Here is a 21,949-nt window from a genome sequence, read left to right as displayed (position 1 = left end):
GGATACTATCAAATTGGAATTATAGGCCAGGAGGAGTGGCTCACTCCTGTAATCCCAGCACTTTGGGAGGCAGAGGTGGGTGGATCACCTGAGGTCAGAAGTTCAAGATCAGCCTGACCAACATAGTGAAACCCCATCTCTACTAAAAAATTACAAAAAATTAGCTGGGCATGGTGGCACGCACCTGTAATCACAGCTACTCGGGAGATTGAGGTAGGAGAATTGCTTGACCCTAGGAGGTGGAGGTTTCAGTGAGCCGAGATGGCACCATTGAACTCCAGCCTGGGTAACAAGCAAAACTCCATCTCAAAAAAAAAAAAAAAAAAGAAAAAAAAAAGCATCTGTTATTTACACTCTGCTCACTTAAAAAAATGGTTTGAAGCATATTGGACAGATACGTCCTATACAATGTTCTCTCTCTTTTTTTTTTCTATAAAAAGTACTGTTACTTTGCTTTAGTTTTCCTTCTTTTTTCAGTTAAAAGTCTATTCCTTCAATGCCTGAAAGATGCCAGAACTCTTTACTTATTTGATCTAGGAAAAGTAAACCCAATGTCAATGAATATAATTCACTGTGAATCGTTAAAAAGTTGCATTTCGCAGGATTTATATTTCATAAAAGGGAAATCATACAATATATTTTTCCTTTTGTGTCTGGCTTATTTTGCTGACTGTAATATCTTAAAGGTCCATCATGCTGTAGCATGTGTCAGAACTTTATTCATTTTTATGGCTGAATAATATTCTATTGTATGTGTATAACACATTTTGTGTTTGCTCATATTTGTTGATTAACAATTTGGTTGTTTCCACCTTTGGACAATTATTTCAACTATCTTTTGTGTCCAAATATTTATTAGATCTTCTTGATTATTATTTATTTTAGTGTAGCATCAACTTTTATTCCTAATGTTGGTTAAACCACACATTTGAAAAGACAGCACAATTATTGACTCAAAAACAAAAAACAATATTTCAGCTTTAAATTATTTTCAATATTTTTTAGCATGTACTCATTTTTTAAATGGTTAGAACAAATTAGAATATAGTCAGTTACAAAGAGGGCTAAAAATAAAATCAGTTATAATTAGGGTGCATAGTTGAATATTATAATTTTATATTTAAAATCAAAATTTTACATTTAAAAAGGTTTTTGCTTTTCTTTAAAAACTAATAAAATTATTTAGTAGCAATTTTATATATTTTCTATTCTGAGTTAATAAAAATTTCTGAAAAGCTTTTTAAGTACACAAAGGATTATTAATACCAATGCCAAAAATGAAAGTCAGATTAATGATGACTATGTATTGAGGAAAGTTCACTGAAAAACCATTAAAAGAAGCACACAGAAAAATTAAGTTGAACTTAAACTTTCTGTCCCAACTGTTTGCTTTAGCACAAATTATTTTAGTTTTCTTCTTTCGTGAAAGTTCTATTTTAAAGGGAACAACAAAGAAGATAATTCTAAAGCCTCTAAAAACCCATCTTCTATTAAGAAACCCATCTTCTATTCTATTACTCACAAATGATGCACTGTATTTATTTGTTCTTAGTTTGACATATATGTGCATATGTATTTGTTCTTAATATTGACATATGTGTTTACAAAAAACGGAAAATAATTGTTTCATAATTAAAGTGTTGAATTTTGACATTTTTCAGATGAATTCAAGTTATTTATGAAAAGGCTACCTATGAATTATTTCCTCAACACATCTACTATAATGCATTTGTGGACAATGGATTCTAATTTTCAGCGCCGTTATGAACAACTGGAGATCAGCATGAAACAACTTTTCCTAAAGGCACAGAAAATTGTACACAAGCTTTTCAGCCTTAGCAAGAGGTGTCATAAACAACCCCTCATCAGCCTGCCAAGACAAAGGTAAGACATTTGTGGCAATGTAAGCAATTAAGTTTACTGTTGAGAAAGTGAGTTCTATTTATTTTTCTGAATGCAGGTGTGTTAATATACAAATCATGATTTAATATATATTATTAGAGATAATTTGAAAACAATATATTTTCTCAAATAATAAATTATAGTTATTTTTCAAAGGAACCGTACAATGAGAAAAATATATACTAGCACTTCTTTTTTTTTTCTTTTCTTATCAAAATGAAGAAATCATTCTAATTTGTTGTGTGTTGTAGCCAACTAATAATTGCGTTACAGTGAGCAGAAAAACACAAAGTCCTATGGTTACATTGTGAGCCTAGGAAATAAACAGGATGAGAAATTGAAATTCCTCAATATGTAATTTTCAAATAAAATAATTCAAGATATATTTTCTATAACCAGTATATAGAAAACCATAAACCTAATTCTACAAAAACTTCTGAAAATTACTATGAAAGCTTCTAAAATTTAATAGGAATGATGACAGACAATTAAATTATTTGTGTCTGAACTGAGTTGGGGAAGCAGTGTTTGAATTTCCTACTTTAGGATGTACTGACCAGTAAGTGTAATAAAAAGTTGTATTTATCTATTTGAGGTCAGTTTGAAAACGAAAAGCTACGGGAAAATATAGGACAGTATCACAAGAAATATACATTTGTACCAGTATCTCTTACATAAAATGCTTGAATTTTGACTAGGTGCTTAAATCATTAAGATGAGAAATCTGTAATTATAGATTTCTTTTGCTGGGGGAAAAAAAAAAAAAAACCTGAAGGTTAGTACATAATTTTAAACATTCATTTAAAAATAACTCATTGGATTTGTGTTTGCTTGTTTATTTGTTTGTTTAGAATTTATTGGTGTCTAGTATACAAAAAAAAAAAAAACCTGTCCAAATATCATAACAATCTAAGGTGAGGTCCTTTGCATTGCCTCAAAAAGGAATGTATTACCAGTTAACAGTTACTCTTCATAAACCCTCACCCAGTCCAAGGCTGTTTATCTCTATAAATTTGTCTAATCTACTATTTGTCTCTGTAGATTTGTCTATTTTGGACATTATCTGTAAATGGGATCATACAATATATGGCCTTTTGTGACTAGTTTCTTTCACTTAAAAAACTGCTTTCAGGTTCTTCCATGTTGTAGCATCAGTAGTATGGGTATACCATATACCATATATTGGGTTTTTGTTCATCAAGTGATGAAAATTTGGGTTGTTGTACTTCTAAGCTATTATGAATAATGCTTCTATGAACATTCATGTACACTTTTTCATGTGGACATAGGTTTCAGTTTTCTGGGGTATATACCAAAGTGGAGAAATGCTGAGTCATGAGATAACTATATTGAACATTTTGAGAAGCTGCCAAACAGTTTTTCACAGTGGCTGCACCATTTTATATTTTCACCAGTCATAAATAACAGCTCCAGTTTCTCCACATTATCTTCAACACTTGTGATTTTGTGTCATTTTGGTTATAGTCATCGAAGTGAGTATGAAATAATATATTTTGGGTTTGATTTAAATTTCCCTGATGACTGACAATGTTCAACATCTTTTCATGTGTTTTGAACATCTTTTCATGTTCATTGTATATCTTTTATGGAAAAATGTCTATTTAAATCCTTCACAGATTTCAATTTTTTTTTTTTAACGTGAACATTGAGTTGTAAGAGGGCTTCATGGCCAGGCGCGGTGGCTCACGCCTGTAATCCCAGCACTTTGGGAGGCCGAGGCGGGCAGATCACGAGGTCAGGAAATCAAGACCATCCTGGCTAACACAAGATGAAACCTCGTCTCTACTAAAAACACAAAAAATTAGCCGGGCGTGGTGGCGGGTGCCTACAGTCCCAGCTATTCGAGAGGCTGAGGCAAGAGAATGGTGTGAACCTGGGAGGCGGAGCTTGCAGTGAGCCAAAATCGCTCCAGTGCACTCCAACCTGGGTGACAGAGTGAGACTCTGTCTCAAAAACAAGAAGGAAAAAAAAAAGAGGACTTCATATGTTCTGATTGCAAGTTCCTTATCAGTTGTATGATATACAAATAATTACTTCTGTTCTTTAAGGTGTCTTTTCAGTTTCCTAGGCAGTCTTTTCTCTTCTATTCTCTCTCTCTCTCTCTCTCTCTCTCTCTCTCTCTCTCAATTTCTCTCACTCCCCTTCTTTGTGATCAGTTTAGCTAAAAGTTTTTCAACTTCATTTTTATTTTTCACTAACTTTTAGTTTTCTTGATAGTCCTTTTTTTGTTTTTATTTCATTTCTCATACCAATTCTATTATTTTTTCCCTCTTTGATATGTGTTTAATGTCATTTTCTTTTTCTGGTTCCTTGGAATAAAAACTTAAGTTATTAATTTGAGAATTTTCACCTTTTGAGAATAAAAATTTCTTTTTAATTTTTCAACTTTTATTTTAGATTCAGGTGGTAAATGTACATGATTGTTTTATAGGTATATTGCATGATACTGAGGTTTGAGGTATGATTGATCCCATCACCCAGGTAATGAGCATAGTACCCAGTGGTTTTCAATAATTGCCCCCCTCACTTTCCCTCCACTCTAATAGTCTCTAGTGTCTACTTTAGTATGTTTATGTCCATAAGTACCAAATGTTTAGTTCCTGTATTAATCCATTTTTATGCTGAGGATAGAGACATATCTGAGACTCGGAAGAAAAAGAGGTTTAATGGAATTACAGTTCCACATAGCTGGTGGAGGCCTCACAATCATGGCAGACGACAAGGAGGAGCAAGTCACATCTTACATGAGTGGCAGCAGGCAAAGAGAGAGAACTTGTGCAGGGAAACTCCCATTTTTAAAACTATCAAATCTCGTGAAACTTATTCACTATCACAAGAACAGCATGAGGAAGACATGCCCCATGATTCAGTTACCTCCCACAGGGTTCCTTCCACAATACGTGGTAATTCAAGATGAGATTTGGTTGGGAACACAGCCTTACCATATCAGTTCCCACTGTGAATAAGTACTCACATTAATTGGCTTTCTTCTCTTGTGTTAACTCACTTAGAATAATGGCCTCAAACTGCATTCATGTTACTGCAAAGGACATTTTATTTTTTATGGCTATGTAGTATTCTGTGGTATGTATGTACCACGTTTTTTTATCCAGTCCACCATTGTTGGAAACATAGGTTGATTCCCTGTTATTGCTTTCATCTTTTTAAATACAGGCATTCACATCAATAAAGCTTCCTCTAAGCACTGCAATAATTTATTATTTTATGCATCTCATATGTTTTCTTATTTCCTCCACAAATAAGATATTTAATATGTCTTTTGGTGTACCCCCAGGGAACATTCCATGACAGGGAAATGTGGCTGGGTGAAGATCTTGTTATTTGATTACAATGAGCCTTATGCCTTATATATGTAGGTTAAAAGCAATTTGAAAACCATGAAATAGGTTATTTTACCCAAAATAGAAAGTGCAAGAAGATGAGGTGAGTTAGGAAGCAAATCGATGAGTGTGGTTAATAAAGACATTGACTTTAGGGTTATAATATAAGTAAATTATAAGTTGACATACAAAAATGCTATAAAAGTTCAAGGTCTGTAATGAAATTGTGGGAAGCTGACATCCCAGTTCAAATTGGGAGTGTCTAACATAAATAAGTAGAATAAAATAGAGGAGTATTATTTTAACTAGTATGTCTAGAGCTGCATATGTATGTCTGAAACTCAGGGAAGATTTGGACAATCTCAGGGAATCCAGTCTTAAGGAACAAAATCATTGGTTTACAGGAATCCATGAAATCTGAATCCAGCTGACATTTGAACAACAGGGGTTTGAACTGCCTGGGTCCAGTTATATGCAGATTTATCCCAATCAAAAAAGTTTTCACACAACCTTTTCCATCAGCAAATTCCTCACCCTCAACGTGGGGATGAAAAATATAGTATTATGGGATGCGAAACCCATGATAAGGAGGGCTGACTTTGTATCCTCAGATTCTGCAAGGCTTACTGTGAGACTTGAGTATGTGTTAAAAAATAAATAAATATATATGTATATATACACACACACACATATATATATGTGTGTGTATATATATATCTGTATATATGGGGATGGCAGAATTCCTGGAATCAATTATCCTGGGATACTAAGGGAAGACTGTATTATCAGAGAGTGCAGATATATGTGAGGTGAGTGAAGAAACAGAAACTGCAATTGAGCAGATAGTAGAGTAAAACGTATCATGGAAACAACTTTAATTTCTAGTAAAAATAAATTATAAGTTGACATACAAAAATCCTATAAAAGTTCAAGGTCTGTAATGAAATTGTGGGAAGCTGACATCCTAGTTCAAATTGGGAGTGTCCAACATAAATAAGTAGAATAAAATAGAGGTGTATTATTTGGATTAGAATTCAATATAGTATAGATAAATCTTCGTTTTCCAAAACTTCTAAATTAAATAAATCAAATATTGCCACAGAGTTTTCTTGACTTTCTTTTTTTAATTTAGCATAATTCCTAAGTTGACTATTAGTCACCACACGCACAAAAACAATGCAGACTTCTTGCTAGATAAATTTGCTTACTGAAGTTTGATATTTTCCATCCCCATTTTTCTTTTACTGCCAATGTAGCATTTTGTTTCTATTTCTCTTTTTTTTTTTCCATTTTAAAAGAATAATATGAAATGACATCAGGAAAACAAAATAAAATATGTACTGGATTCTAGGAAGGTAGAATATGGCAGAGTGTAAAGTGGACATTGGCTATTTGTAAGTTATGTTTTCAGAAATTTTTGAAGAGGAGGTAGATAAGCCATACCAGTAATTCACTTTCATTACAAATTATATTTTTTCTTGCCTTTATGGAATTGTTCTCAGTCATTCCCTTGAACTTTTCTCACCCTAAGAACGGTCATTCAATTTATGATCTTCTGAAATTTTGAAAAATAAGCAAAAACAAACAAGACTTTCAAAGTACATCTCCACCAATAAGATATTTTCACATTTCCTATATAATGACAGATAGATTAAAGTTACTTTGCGTAATGTATAGTTCTTCCTTTTCAATAAAGCTTGACATTCGGATTAATCTCACCATTTTTCCTCTGAGGAATTCATGTGATCTAAAAATCCTTTTTCTTACTTGAGTAAACTCTAAAACCTGTGACAATTTGGTTTTCTTGAGGCAGTCAACTTTTGCTGCTATTCTAAAACTTTGCAGATATGTAACAATGGCTTACTAATGTCATCACAAGATAGCGATTACAGCAATTGTATTGTCTGCTTCCACACTGCTATAAAGAACTACCTGAGACTCGGTAAATTTCTAAAGAAAAGAGGCTTAATTGACTCATATTTCTTCATGGCTGGGGAGGCTGCAGGAAACTTACAATCATGAAATAAGGCAAAGGGGAAGCAAGGCACATCTTACATGGCAATAGGGGAGAAAGAGAGAAAGAAAACTAGGGGGGATGTGCTATACTTTTAAAACATCAGATCTTGTGAGAACTTAGTCACTCACAAGAACAGCACAGGGGAACCTGCCCCCATGAATCATTTACCTCCCACTAGGCCCCTCCCTAGTGTGGGGATTGTAATTAGAGGTGAGATTTGGGTAGGGGCACAGTGTCAAATTGTGTCGGCAATTATTGGAAATTATCATAGTATAATTCCTAAAACATAACCAGCTATAATATGTTGTGCTGCCATTCACAGAGCAGCAAGGATCCATAGAAATATTGCATTTAATGAAATGTTGGTAAGGGTTTAGCAACCAAATCTTTAGCAAAAAAGAAAGCTTTGATGAACAATATTTAACAATTTTTGTTCACTACCACAGGCAATATCAATCTACCAATGTGAAATCACTGAACACAGAGTTGTGAATAGAAGTACACACTCAGATCTTCTGAGTCGGGACACACAGGCTGCAGCAAGCAATTAAAACAATTGAATATATTATTATTATGGAGCTATTCATTTTTTATTAATGAGATAAAGTGAGATGTAATGAAATATTTTAAGGCCACAGAGAAGAATGAGTTGAAGTCTACCTATTCATTATATGAGAGCTATGTCGTGCACTCCTATATATGCTCTTTCAAATTAGATATGAAAATCTTCCAAATGCTGACATATATCATTAGGCAATAACAAAAGAACTTATTTTTCATATCATCATTGGATTCATGAGAAAAGCCTTTGCATTTTAGGAAGCTGTCAATCTTCTAGCAGCAGATACAAGTTTTCCAAGTCTGTATTGTTCGCTTGAATGCTTTATTGTTATCATTGCCGTTAAATAAATCAGTTGTTTGTCCTGAAGCAACAGCCTCATCTTTTTAAGTTTTGATAACAGATCCACCAAGTGTCCAAGTCTGAATAACCATCATTTTTCTGTCAAACTATCTCAAGTAAAAATGATTCGCCATGAAAAAAGTGGCTACATCAGCTTGCAACTGAAATAATTGCAAAAGTTATTTTCCTCAAATCAACTATTATAGTGCTGTCTGCAGCATAAGTCCTTTATTCATGTGTCTTGTTTTGACATGCAGATTTATACTGAAGATTAAGATGCAGTAAACTTTATTTTACTTCAACATGAACATTCTTGAAAACATTTCTTTCTATTTTACAAGTATGTATCAGTAAAGAATATATGCCTACTAGGAGAGCAGTTTGGTGCCATTACTTGGTTTGTACTAAGCCTTCATCAGTAGTTTACTCTCCATTGCCTTAGAACTGTCAGTGCAAGTGTCAAAACAATGCAAATGAAAAATGTCTTATTTATTTCCATGAAAATAGTTTTGACTTTGTGCATCTTCTGATAGGATCTTGCACTCTTTCCCAATCTTCCTCCCATGTACACCCAGGGTTATGTGGATCACTCTTTAGGATAGAGAATGCCTGAAATCAAGTTCTTCTCCCTGTAAGTAGCTAATAGACAGAAGACAAACACTTCTTCCTTTACATCTTCTCTTCCTTTACTAGTACAACCCTGAGTTTCATCTGAGTGTATGCTGCATCACACCTGTAGACCTTCCTTGCACTTAAGGTGGATACATGTATATAAATGGGAGGAATGCATGAAACTTCTAAATTGGTTCTTAAGGGAAGAAGAATATGTGTCATTTTCCTTCTCTCTTTCCCCTAACTAAGATGAAAATGTGATGACTAGTACTAAAAATCATAACATGAAGAAACTTGTGAAGAACTGTAGAACCCAGCATCTTTGAGGCCACCATATAAGTCATGGATTGTTTATGTTGTACTGTTATTTGGGAGGAAAAAAAATCCATCTTGTCTAAGTTACTGTTATTTGAGTTATATTACTAGAGCCAAACTTGCATCCCAACAAATAAAAGTACCTTACAGAATGACTTCCAAATTATTTCATTACTTATTTATTTTGTTGAGACAGAGTCTTACACTGTTGCTCAGACTGGTGTGATCATAGCTCACTGTGGCCTTGACTCATGAGCTCAAGTGATCCTCCTACCTCAGTCTCCTGAGTAGCTGGGACTACAAGCATGAGCCACCACGGCGGACCCAAATTCTTTAATATTATAGAATCTATGATTTATTTAAAAATTGGATTTATATATCAATGTGAGGTACTTTTTCTGAAAGCAATTTTATATGAAACTGTAGGGAAAATTGGGATATTATTTTTTTCTTACATTTACATGTTATAAAATAATCTTTTATTATTTTATTATTTTTTGAGTTTCAGGCACTCCAGGATGACTCACAAGCACATACCTCGATAATAATGAAGCAGTAAATTTACAAACCCTTACATTATATATTAAATGTTATGGATAAATTCAAATATGAAGTGCCCAGTGCATGAAGGGTGCTTAGATAAGTATTTTCCATTTCAGAAACAGAAAACCCCTTTTCTTGTGTGTAGGTATTTCTAATACACTAATAAAGTTTCTGCAAAATGTCTTTCATGTGTTTCACACTCAAAATAACATTGGGCGTAAAGATAATGGTCTAAATCCAAACAAAATGTTACTTAAAAAAGAATGTCTTAGTTGTCTGAATTCTGATTCAAGGGAACTAAGATTAACTTTCTGAGGACAACAGAAGAAGAAAAAAAAAAATAGTGCGTGTACCCCACTGTTCTTGATTGGGATAACTTCTAAATAAATTTCGAAGTAGGTAAAAGTTGTCCTATCACTTATCCTACCAATTTTCTTTTTTTTTTTTTAATGCATATTGCTTTTATTTAAAAAGTAGGCAAAGTAAATATGACAAAATGTCAACCTTTATACATTCTGGGTTATGAGGATATAATTTTAGTTTACTTGATCTGTTTTATGTAGTTTCAAAAATTCTCAATATTATATAGAATATTTATAATAGTTGTAGACGTGTATAATAAAATATTCTTTAACATGTAGAACTTCAATTTTAAAACACAAGGTATAATTTTAAATATACTTTATTTTAATTTTACATTTAAAAATATATATTGTGCATTTTCATCTAATTCTTGGTATAGGTTACATTTCAGCCACCATGGCTCTAAAATGGCCTTGGTTTAATTTTTACCATAATATTTCTACTCTAACCTACTCAGGGATCTTTTAATTATCTTTCACTTTATTATATCTTAGATAGTTGTCAGTTGAAACTAGTTTTATTTTTAAACTAATTTATATGTATTATATGTATGTATAAAAATTATTGGTACTCTTTAATTATACTATTTGTTAGCCATACCAGTCACTAATTTGGGCATTTTAGGCAGAGTGCCACTATAATGATAAAATAAAATTAAAGTCTGTAGAATTATAGCTCTGTGCTTGCTTTTCTTCATCTTTTTCTCATGGATGAAAGATTAGGACATAGACTTCAGTACCTCAACATTTTGTCCAGTGAACTCTCTCTGCAGCCCACAATGTACACAGCAAAGATGTCCAGACCCAACCCAATAGAGGCACTTTTTTAACATAGCTGATTTTGACAATACTAACAGAGTCAAAGGGCTTTGTTTTTTTTTTTTGTGGGTGGTGGAGGGGTTTCTGTGGAGATATATGTATGTGTGTGTGTGTATATACATATATATTTGTGCATATATGTAATAGTTCAAAATGCTCATCTCATTATTTTTATAGAGATCTGGCATGTTGTTTTTTGGACCATATCAAATTCAATTTTTACAACAATGAGAAAGGATAAACTCTGAGTCTGTCTGAGAAGATAATAAATAATTATTTGCTCGAGATTGGTATCTAGCATGAAAACTACTAGAAAACAACTGAAGTGTTGAGATAACGAATGCCATGGTTAGTTAACAAAAAACAAAAGGGACCAGAAATATTCTGTATCTATATATGAATTAATTTAAAAAGAATTAATTTTACTGACAACTATCTAAAATAATAAATCTATCTAAGATAATATATTTTATCTCAAATTAATACATTCCTTTTTTAAAAGGGAGTGGTGGTTAAACAAATTTGGAGATTCCTGAATACTGCAGCCCTTTTTGGAAACCTACAATGCATGCAGGCCAAATATTCCATAAAGTTTTGCAATTAGGAAATAAACATGATTAGATTAATTTAAACAAGGAATTTTCAGAATTCAATTTCTACTTCCTTAAATACCTGTTAACTTGCCCAAATATATGCTTGGGGATCAGTGTCACATCATTTTTTACCCAGTTTTTTGATTCTAGACTTGTCTTTGGTTGTAATATAGTAACTTCAATCACAGTAAAATATTTGGCAATTACCTTGAGCTGAAAATGATTTTAGAAGATTCTTCTTTGCTCAACACTTTAGTTGTCTTCTTTGTGATGGGTATCAATTATGGCAAACAATTACTTCATTACCTTCTCCAATGGACTCAGAGATTACACCACTATGTCCTTGTAAAATTCTAATTTGATAAATCCCAGCAAATAAAATTCTGACTCATTTACTAGAACTTTTTTTTTTTTTTTGGTAGATTTTTTTCTTATAACCTTCACTTCTGAAATTTTCATCTCAATTTTTATTTTGGCTCAGATAGAGAGAGTTACTTTAAGTGAGACTCTTCTTTTGATATTGATACAGGAACTTACATCTGAGAGAAAAATATTATGGAGTACAAATTGATAAACTGATTATTTGCTGATATCACAATAACTGTCAATGGTTTGTAGATGAGCCACATAATGTAAATCCATACAGATCCCAAGGTACTAATGTTTCTCCACATCTTATAATGTTTTTGACAGTGAAATGTTTAGAATGGTTGCACTTTTGCTTTTTAAACATAATTAAGATAGCACTGAAACTCTAGTAGGTCTCATCTGTGTTTGAATCACTATCGTGAGAACCCGCTCCCGATGTTTAATGTGGGTTCTTTTCTATTTCCTAAGTGTCTCGGCTGGATTGAGAAATAAAGAGAAAGAGCATAAGAGAGAGAAATTTAAAGCTGGGTATCCGGGGGAGACATCACATGTCGGCAGGATCCGTGATGTTCCCCTAGCGGTAAAACCAGCAAGTTTTTATTAGTGATTTTCAAAAGGGGAGAAAGTGTACGAATAGGGTGTGGGGTCACAGAGATCACATACTTCACAAGGTAATGAAATATCACAAAGCAAATGGAGTCAGGGCGAGATCACAGGACCACAGGATGAGGTGAAATTAAAATTGCTAATGAAGTTTCGGACACACATTGTCATTGATAATGTCTTACCGGGAAACAGGGTTTGAGAGCAGACAACCTGTCTGACCAAAATGTATTAGGTGGGAATTTTCCTCCACTTAATAAGCCTGGGAAACTTATTAATAGGAGACTGGGGCTTATTTCATTCCTTCGACTTCAACCGTAAAAGACGAGGACACCTTAAAAAGGGGCCATCTATAAGCCTACCCTCAGGGCGCATTCTCTTTCTCAGGGATGTTCCTTGCTGAGAAAAAGAATTCCGCGATATTTCTCCTATTTGCTTATGAAAGAGGAGAAATATAGCTCTGTTCCGTCTGACCCACCGGCGGCAAGTTCAAAGTTACCTCTCTCGTTCCCTGAACATCGCTGTTATCCTGTTCTTTTTTTTAAAATGCCCAGATTTCGCATTGTTCAAACACACATGCTCTACAAACAATTTGTGCAGTTGATACAATCACAGGGTCCTGAGGTGACATTCATCCTCCTCAGTTTACAAAGAAGATGACGGGATTAAGAGATTAAAGTAAAGGCAGGCATAGGAAATCACAAAGATATTCATTGGGGAAGTGATGAGTGTCCATGAAATCTTCACAATTTATGTTCAGAGATTACAGTAAAGACAGGTGTAAGAAATTATAAAAGAATTAATTTAGGGAACTAATAAATGTCCATGAAATCTTCACAATTTATGTTTTTCTGCCACGGCTTTAGTCGGTACCTCCATTCGGGGTCCCTGACTTCCCACAACAAATCACTTGTAAACAATTTTACTTACATTTTTGAAGTGGATGCCTTTTAAACTGCCAAATAAATAGGAAACTGAATGTCTTTTTTTTTTTTTTTTTTTTTTGAGACTGAGTCTTGCTCTGTAACCCAGGCTGGAGTGCAGTGGCATGATCTGGTGTCACTGCAACCTCTGCCTCCCGGGTTCAAGCGTTTCTACTGCCTCAACCTCCCGAGTAGCTGGGATTAAACACACACACCACACCCGACTATTTTTTTGTATTTTTGGTAGAGACGGGGTTTCTAGTCTAATGATGTGGTGGTTTTGTTATCTCAAAACAGAATCCCATCTCATATATCAGAATTATTTATCTGTATCTATGAGCTTTCCTCCTAAACACTTCCCATTAAAATGTTGTGGCCAGGGATAGACACCATGATATTGGTGTCATCTGACTGAGATTAGAGTAGCATTTTAAAATCTCTTGTTCTAAAAAATATAATAGTGCATGCATAAAAGAGGAATAACTCAAAGTGTTTTCTCAAAATATGAGAATCTTTTTTGTCAGCTTTCATACAAATAATATTGGAAGCATCAATGCATATAAATGAAACTGGTTATTTCAAAACTGTCATTAGGTAAATATGTAGATATTTGTCCTAAACTGCTTATTCTGAATGATAGTACTAATAAATAATATGATGTTGTACTAAACACCTAGAAATCAGGTAAATCTTACAAATGATATCATTTCTGATCAAACTCTCTCAATTCAGTGGGGAAAATCTAATTTGAGTTGCTTTAATGATACATTTAATCTAATGCCTAATTTGGTAACACCATTTAGATGCAGTATGCAATCTTTAATCTCAATAGTATGTGTCAGAATCCTCATGCAGAGGACGAAAAAGTACATGTAAATAATCTTCCTCACCACCTTTTAGCATCATTATTTTATAATATGTATATGTATGAATGTATGTATGTACACACATATGCACATACATAAACACACACACATAGATATGCACGTATATACCAACTCATCAAAATGGCATATGACTGAAATCTGGAGTTCTTTTCTTTGAGCACTAAATTACGACACTTTTCTAAAAGTGAAAATGGTTTATAAATTGAGAGGATGAAAACTAAATATTGCCAGACCCATACCATCACAAATTCCTAACACTGAAAAAAACTGTTCATTTTAGGCAGCCAACACAAGTTATAAAGTGAGTGAATACATTTCAAAAATCAATGCCAATTGAAATAAAAATCTCCTATCTCACAATCTAGATGCACTTCAGACAACAGCAAATAGAACATCACAAAAGAACATTGATGTGACCAAAGAACACTCGAGAAAATGAAGGTCAGTTTGCTGTGGTTGTTGTATTAAGCTCAGCAGGAAGAATTCATGTAGGCTTCTCAAAGGAAATGCAAAAGATCAAATCTCAGGTAACACTTTTTATTGAACTGAAACAAAGTCACCTCATATAAGCAGGAAAGTTAGCTATAAACAAATATAAAAACAATATACTTTAGTAATAGTATAATTCCTTATATTATTCTACCGGGTCTCTCTCTCTCTCTCTCACACACACACCCCTACTCAACAATATACTAAGTGCACACTAACACGCACACACTGACACGTGTTTATGAAAACATACATGCTCCCTCAACTATATATTTAAAACATAAGGCGGGCAATACATGATCATGATGTAAATACATGATTTTTCTTTTATAACCTCATCTAAATTCCTATTGAACTGAACAAAACTAACTCACTACCTGAAATTATTAGATCATTCATCAATATGCAATAATATGGAGAGATTTTTTGAAAGATAAACTGCAGAAAGTAAACAGGAATGAAACTGAAGCTGAAGCTGACCAAATCACAATTCACCACATGTAAGATATAAAAATATCTATCTAAATAGCAGAAGACACATTAGGTGGAATCCACTAATATCTCTTGATGAAGAGCCACAGACATGCCGAGCCAAAAGAGACTATCCTGGAACTGACTCACTAATGACAACTGTCATGTTTAACTAGTTATTAGCTAACATGTATTAAGTACAAACATTTGTGTCAAACACTGTTCTAAAGGCTTTACCATTTTTCATTTTTAGCTTAATACAACGTTATAACGTGGGTTGCAGTTTTACTTTAAATTTACAATAGAGGACTCTGAAGTTTTGATAATCTAAACAAATTGGGCAAGATTATTCAACTACTGGTTGCAGAGCTAGAGTCCAAACTCAGTCAGTCTGGCTATAAAGGTCGTTGAGTTCTTCATTACTCTACCATGTTATTTCTCAGGTTTATCATGTTTGTTAAAGAAGGTGTCTTAGTTCTTCCCAATCCATCATCATTAAAAAGTTTGAGAAAGTATTAAATTCACGGAAAAAAACATTAAGTAATGGAATGGAAAAATAAAAAAACAAGAAAAAGAATTTAGAAGATAAAAATATGATTACTAAATTTAAAACTAAAATAAATACAGTAGACTGTTAAAAGAACAGAATTGGTTTATTACACTAAAATTGTAACAAGCTAATGCAGTACTATAAATAAAGAATGGGGAGATAGAATTTATTTTAAAAGTAAGGTTCATGAAGAATATGGGTGAGAGTAAAATATACAGCATGCATAATATAATTTCCGTAAAAAGAAGACTGATATTTCATTAAGAAGAGGCAATGAGAATGAGAGAGAGCTTTTCTTAAAAGACTTGAATCAGATGAAAAAAGACTCAGCACCAAGCAAAATATATAAAAAAGAATTGTATTATGTAATGGTTCCAAGTTAATATCAATCATTTTTAGCTACTCCATTTCAGTTTTTCTTATTTCAGTGAGTTTAAATATTTAACGTATTTAACGTCAGGGAATTAATGTAACCTTACAACTAGTCTCTTGGTATACTTTCTCCTTGACAGTTTGTAGCCCTCTTGAATGGTACACTCATAAATCAAGTTGCTTCATATACGTGAGTTTGTTTCTAGACTTTGCAGCATTTTCCATACTATTTCAATTACTGTATCATTATATATATATATATATTCACTATTTTAATTACTATATCATCATCACCATCATTATCATCATCATTATCAAATAGATTATGTTTCTGAATTTTAATAAATGTTGAGACTTTGAACATATAAAAGAGATTCACTTTAATAATAATTTGGTAAAGAAAGTATTCATTATAAGTCGGGAACTGAAGTCAAAAGAGATGAAGCAATTTTCAGTGGCTACTCAGCAGTGTAGCCACAGCACTTCTAGAACACTATTTTATTTCTTAAGAATGTATTTTAATGTCTGGCAATCCTGGTCTACTATCATTATCACTCTTTAAAAATATTATTTACTATATTTGCTTACTTGTTTTCCCATATAAATTTCAATACATATTGTATTAAATTGATATTTAATTAATATTTTATTACAATATTAAATTAGTGGAAAATATTAATGGAGAAAATATATGTATAGAATTATTTTTCCCTTCAGAAAATGACTAAGCTCTCTGTTTATTCAAAATTTCCCTTAAATTCCCACAATATTTTTATTACATTTATTTTCTTATATTACATATTTTGATATCCTTGTGGATGTATTATTTCCTATTATATTTTCTTAAGGGGTTTTGTTTGCCTGTTGGTAGGCTATTCATTTTTATTTATTTTGTATCTAGCAACTTTCTTTGCTTAAGTACATTTTTTCAGGTTTTTAAAATAATACTCTATGGGGCTTTCCATGTAAATATGCATGCCACCCACAACTCATAAGCATATTTTATTTTAAATATCAATATTGAATATTTTTAAATTTCAAATTATGTATATTATAGGCTTATTTTACTGTCAAACTTACTAAACAAGGACAAACAATAAAGTAATAGAAGATGATCTTTTTTTGGCATAAATTTACCATCTAATAAGAATAATTTATTTCAGGATAAAGTTTATATACCTTCTTGAGTTGATTATTCTATTAATTGGTTTAATAAGCAATGTTTTCAGAACTATTTAGAGATTATAATATCTGAAAGCACTTTATATGTATGAACATTCTTTTGTTTTCCTCTCATATAAAACATCATTTATGCTAAACAGAAAATATTTGAGTCATATTTTTTTCCCTCAAAACACCATGGGTTAATCTACCATACCTTGCAATTAGTGTTTTAGATTAAAGAAATTGTTTTCATCCTCACTTTGTTACATTTCCAGTGAGAAAAACAAAACAAAACAAAATTCTTTTGCTGTCACAGTCTTGGAAAGACAAGCTGGAAGTCAGTTTCCCTCTCATGGTTAGATTGGACTGCTATATGTGCCTTTATAACCATCCACTACTCGACATCCTGACAAACTGCTTTGTTCCTCTGGTTCTCCCTGAGAGAAGAAAGATAGGAATCTGAGAAACCAATCTGTGGTCCAGAAAGAGCAGCTTGCCATATCTGCCTTCAGTTACTTCCATCTAGAAATGAAGAGGCCAGGATGTATGATAGACAAATGCTGAAGTTGTTGACTTGAAGCCAGACATGTGAGATGAGCATGCTATGGTGCACAGTTTTTCTCCTCCTTTTTGCCCATACACACAATAAATGGACTTTAAAATGCATTCCTTACCAAATTATTACGAAAATGAATCTCTTTTATAGGTGCAAAATCTCAGCATTTATTAAAACTCAAACATAATCTATTTGATAATGATACTAATGATGGTGATGATGATATAGTAATTAAAATAGTGAATATATATAAAATGGTACAGTAATTGAAATAGTATGGAAAATGCTACAAAGTCTAGAAATAAACTCACGTATATGTAGCAATTTGATTTATGAGTGTACCATTCAAGTGGGCTACAAACTGTCAAGGAGAAAGTATACCAAGAGACTAGTGTAAGGTTACATTAATTCCCTGATGTTAAAAGTTTAACAAGGTACAGATTAGGTCATTTTCTTTTATCATAATCTAGTAAGGTTAAATATTTTAAGGGAACATTTTTTACTCTTTTTAAAAATTATTTCAATAGTTTTGGGGTGCAGGTGGTTCTTTATTGATAATTTCTGAGATTTTAAAGCACTCCTCACCTGAACAGTGTACACTGTACCCAATGTGTGGTCTTTTATCCCTCACCCCCCTTTCAGCTTTCTCCCTCAAGTCCCCAAAGTCCATTATACCATTTTTATGCCTTTAAGTCCTTAGAGCTTAACTCCCACTTATAAATGAGAGTTGCAAGTTTTACCATTCCTGAGATACTTCACTTAGAATATGGCCTCCTGCTCCATCCAAGTTGCTGCAAAAGACATTATTTTATTCCTTTTTACGGTTGAGTAATATTCCATGATATGTGTGTATATATGTATGTGTGTGAATGTATATATAATAACATTTTCTTTATTCACCCTTTGGTTGATGGACAGTTAGGTTGGTTTCATGTCTTTGCAGTTGCAAACTGTGCTGCTATAAAAATGTGTATGCACATGTCTTTTTCACATAATGACTTTTTTCCTTTGGGTAGATACCCAGTAGTTGGATTGCTGGATTGAATGGTAGGTCTACTTTCAGTTCTTTAAGGAATCTCCATACTGGTTTCCACAGTGGTTGTACTAATTTACATTTAAGTGAAATTGTTGACACGCAATTTTAAAAAATGAAATTCTTCTCTGATTGGAAATTAAGAAACCTATTCCTACTTAATCCTTTGTTCAAAGAAAATTCAAAGGGAAATTTCAGACTCTAAAGAAAGCATTTCAAAAGAGAGCACTTCATAGTACTATGAGAACATAATTAATTTTAGACTCAAAATAAAGCTCATAGTTACAAAATTCTTAATTGATAAAGAAGAAAGAATAAAAAATTAAAGTTTCTTAGATGAATTCAGTAAAGTTGCATGATACAAAATCAACATACAAAAAGTTAAAGTTACTGAGAACTTGTAACCATTTTTTTATTTCACTGGACAAATAAAATTTAATGTATAGACACTGGACAGACATCAGCCTGCACAATTATACATAGAGAGAGATTGTATATAATGTATATAGATAGCCTAGAAATTATGAATTAAGGATTTAGTGGGATGAAGAAAATAAAATAAATGGGCAAATTATCTATTATTTTAGAAGATTATTAGTACTATGGAAAAAATAAGCCAGAAAAGAAAAAAAGGAAATGCCAGGGGTGAGGCATCTATGTGCTTGTTACTGTGTTTGCAATTTTAAACAAGACAGTCTGCAAAGATATGAAGAAGGTGAGAGTGCAGTATGCCATATGTATATCTGGAGAAGTGAATTACAGGCTGACTGAACAGCAGCATGTTCAAATTCCTGAGGTGCAGTGGGGCCTGCTGTGCGCCAGAAATAGTGAGTAGCCCCTGTGGCTTCCCAAGGAGAGTATAGTAATAGAAAACATAGAGAGTTATTGAGGATTACTGACAGATCATTGGGAAAGGTGATAAAATACCCATTTTGAAAAGTATGAAGATAAAATTTGTTCATAGGTAAGATTTTTCTGACTTTAGAAGGTTAGAAATATTTAGATTTTTCCAGGCAACAAGAAACCATGAAAGGCAGTCTTTTATAAAAATGATATAACTTTAATCTAAAAAATTATACAAAAATGGAAACAAAATATAAATATACCTAGTTTTCTTATTTAAATTGTTAAAATATAAAGTATCTTCATGGAAATAAACTGACCACCTAGAGGAAAGGCTACATCACAATGGGTTGAAATTTCTGTAGGATATGACCATCCCAGATGAGACTACACGGTTGATGATGCTGTTGTCCATTAACAAGATTCCAGGGCTATCATGAATTCCCCTCCTCTAAACTTGGAGTCAGATACTCTCCTTGAACTTCCACTTTGTTTTAGGGCAGGTTAGCATTAGAGAATGAAATATGGATGCTATGGATGCCATTGCATTATTTTATATGAGCACTGAGGGAAGATACTAGTTATGAGCCAGTTTAGTGAAAGAGAGGAAGAGGAAAAAAAAAAAAAAAAAAAAAGGAGGGGTTGCATTTCAAAAAGACATTAATTGATACTGAAATTTCCTGTAATTTTCTTGACACATTTTATGTCTCCTATGCCTGTACATTATTTGGTGTTTCTGCAGCTTCTCTTAAAGAATCTTGTACAACAAATAGGGAGAATTTCCCCCCTAATACTCTCCTATTCATTTTCATGGACATAAATACCCAAACAAGCCAATCAGACATCATGCTCCTTGTATAAATTTGTGAGGAAATTAGATAAATGTTTTATTGATAATATTCTTCAATAAATTATAAATGATCATGGCTGTGCAGTTCTCATAAACTTTCAGATTACCAATCTGTCTAGGGACTCACAATTCTAAATGTTGTAGTCCAATTAGCATTTGATAAAGAGATATTACCTGACCACCACATTGCATTTGGCTAAAATGACTTAAAATAGTCTTGGCCTACCTCAGTACTGACATTCAGCTAGAGCCAGAACATAGCAGTGTAAGAGCTGCTACCATTCTTATATGTTGGGTGTTTGTTCTGATGGGCTGGTGTCCATGCAGTGCTAGTCATTAAATGTTTTTGGATTCAGCACTTACTCATCTATAACAATACACATTGCCTAGATAGAAGAATAACTCAGTTCTGGGGGTGTTGATTGTTGAAGCATCCCTCCCAGAACATTCCATTATTATTTCCATATCCCCAAAGGACCACTGGTCCTGCAGGGATGAGAATGGTCCCTCAGTTTCCCTGAGGAAAAGGCTGTTTTCTATTTTTAGCTGAAAGGCTTGACCTTTGAGTAGTTCCATTAGTGAGCCAGTTTCTCTTTGCATTCAGAAGCTGGGGAGCATTACATTTTCTGCATCTGTTTCCATGCCGTCTTCATGATTTTATTATTTCTCTTGGCCTAACCAAACTGAACTGAGTGGACACATCTTCTGAAAGCCAGCAGTCTCCGTGTGGTAGAGGTAATCTGACTTCAAAGAGTTGTGCTGTTCTGCATAAGCCAAAAATATTTAGAAAGATAATCAGTCAAGTGTATTATATTCCTCCACTCCAAGCTGATGTACAGTTCTATGTTTTTGTGTATTTAAAAACATTTTAACTTTTTAATTGAAAACTTCTTACAAATCATCTTTACTTTAAAGAAGGAAGTGGGGTAGCTAGGCTCTCTTCCCCTATTTTCTTTCTTCAGATAACAAAGAAAACTAAAGCCAAAATTCTAATGTCTGGAGAAGGAAAAATAAAAACTACTTACAAGCTTTCAGGAAATTTTTTTCGATAACAGTTTTCCAGCCATCATTTTAGTCTCTCCTTTTATCTCAGATCTCTTTAGTCCAGAAAGGTCAAATTTTTTCTTCCTAAATAAAACATATTGCAGAAGCAAAAAGTGAGCTTTTTGATAATTAGATTAAATTGTCTCAGGAGTACTTCGATTCCATATTTTTAAATTTTTTATTTGAAAGTTATATTTTTTCAAGGATAAAAATATTTCTGAGAGGCTATCATCTGAATACTATTAAAATGAAGACAAGTAAGGTGCTAAACACTTACAGAAAAGTAAAAAACGAAAAAAGAAAATTAAATTGTAAAAAATGAAGACGAAATCCCACTCAAATTAGTGTCCAAGATAGCTATACCTTTGC

At 32.9% G+C, this 21,949-nt stretch overlaps 1 protein-coding gene across 1 annotated transcript in view; it reads left to right on the top strand.

Moving 5' to 3' along the window:
- BRINP3 (bone morphogenetic protein/retinoic acid inducible neural-specific 3) overlaps positions 1-21,949 on the top strand; it is a 462,204-nt gene that overhangs the window by 388,963 nt on the left and 51,292 nt on the right. Inside the window, exon 7 of the mRNA XM_011995077.1 lies at positions 1,662-1,884. Within this exon, the coding sequence (XP_011850467.1) occupies positions 1,662-1,884 (223 nt within the window). The remainder of the gene's footprint in view (positions 1-1,661; positions 1,885-21,949) is intronic.

The sequence above is a fragment of the Mandrillus leucophaeus genome, unplaced genomic scaffold, assembly GCF_000951045.1.
Source record: "Mandrillus leucophaeus isolate KB7577 unplaced genomic scaffold, Mleu.le_1.0 Scaffold47, whole genome shotgun sequence".
Classification (NCBI taxonomy): Eukaryota; Metazoa; Chordata; class Mammalia; order Primates; family Cercopithecidae; genus Mandrillus; species Mandrillus leucophaeus.
Note: the sequence above shows the minus strand (reverse complement) of the source record. Positions and strands in the feature narration are given on the sequence as shown.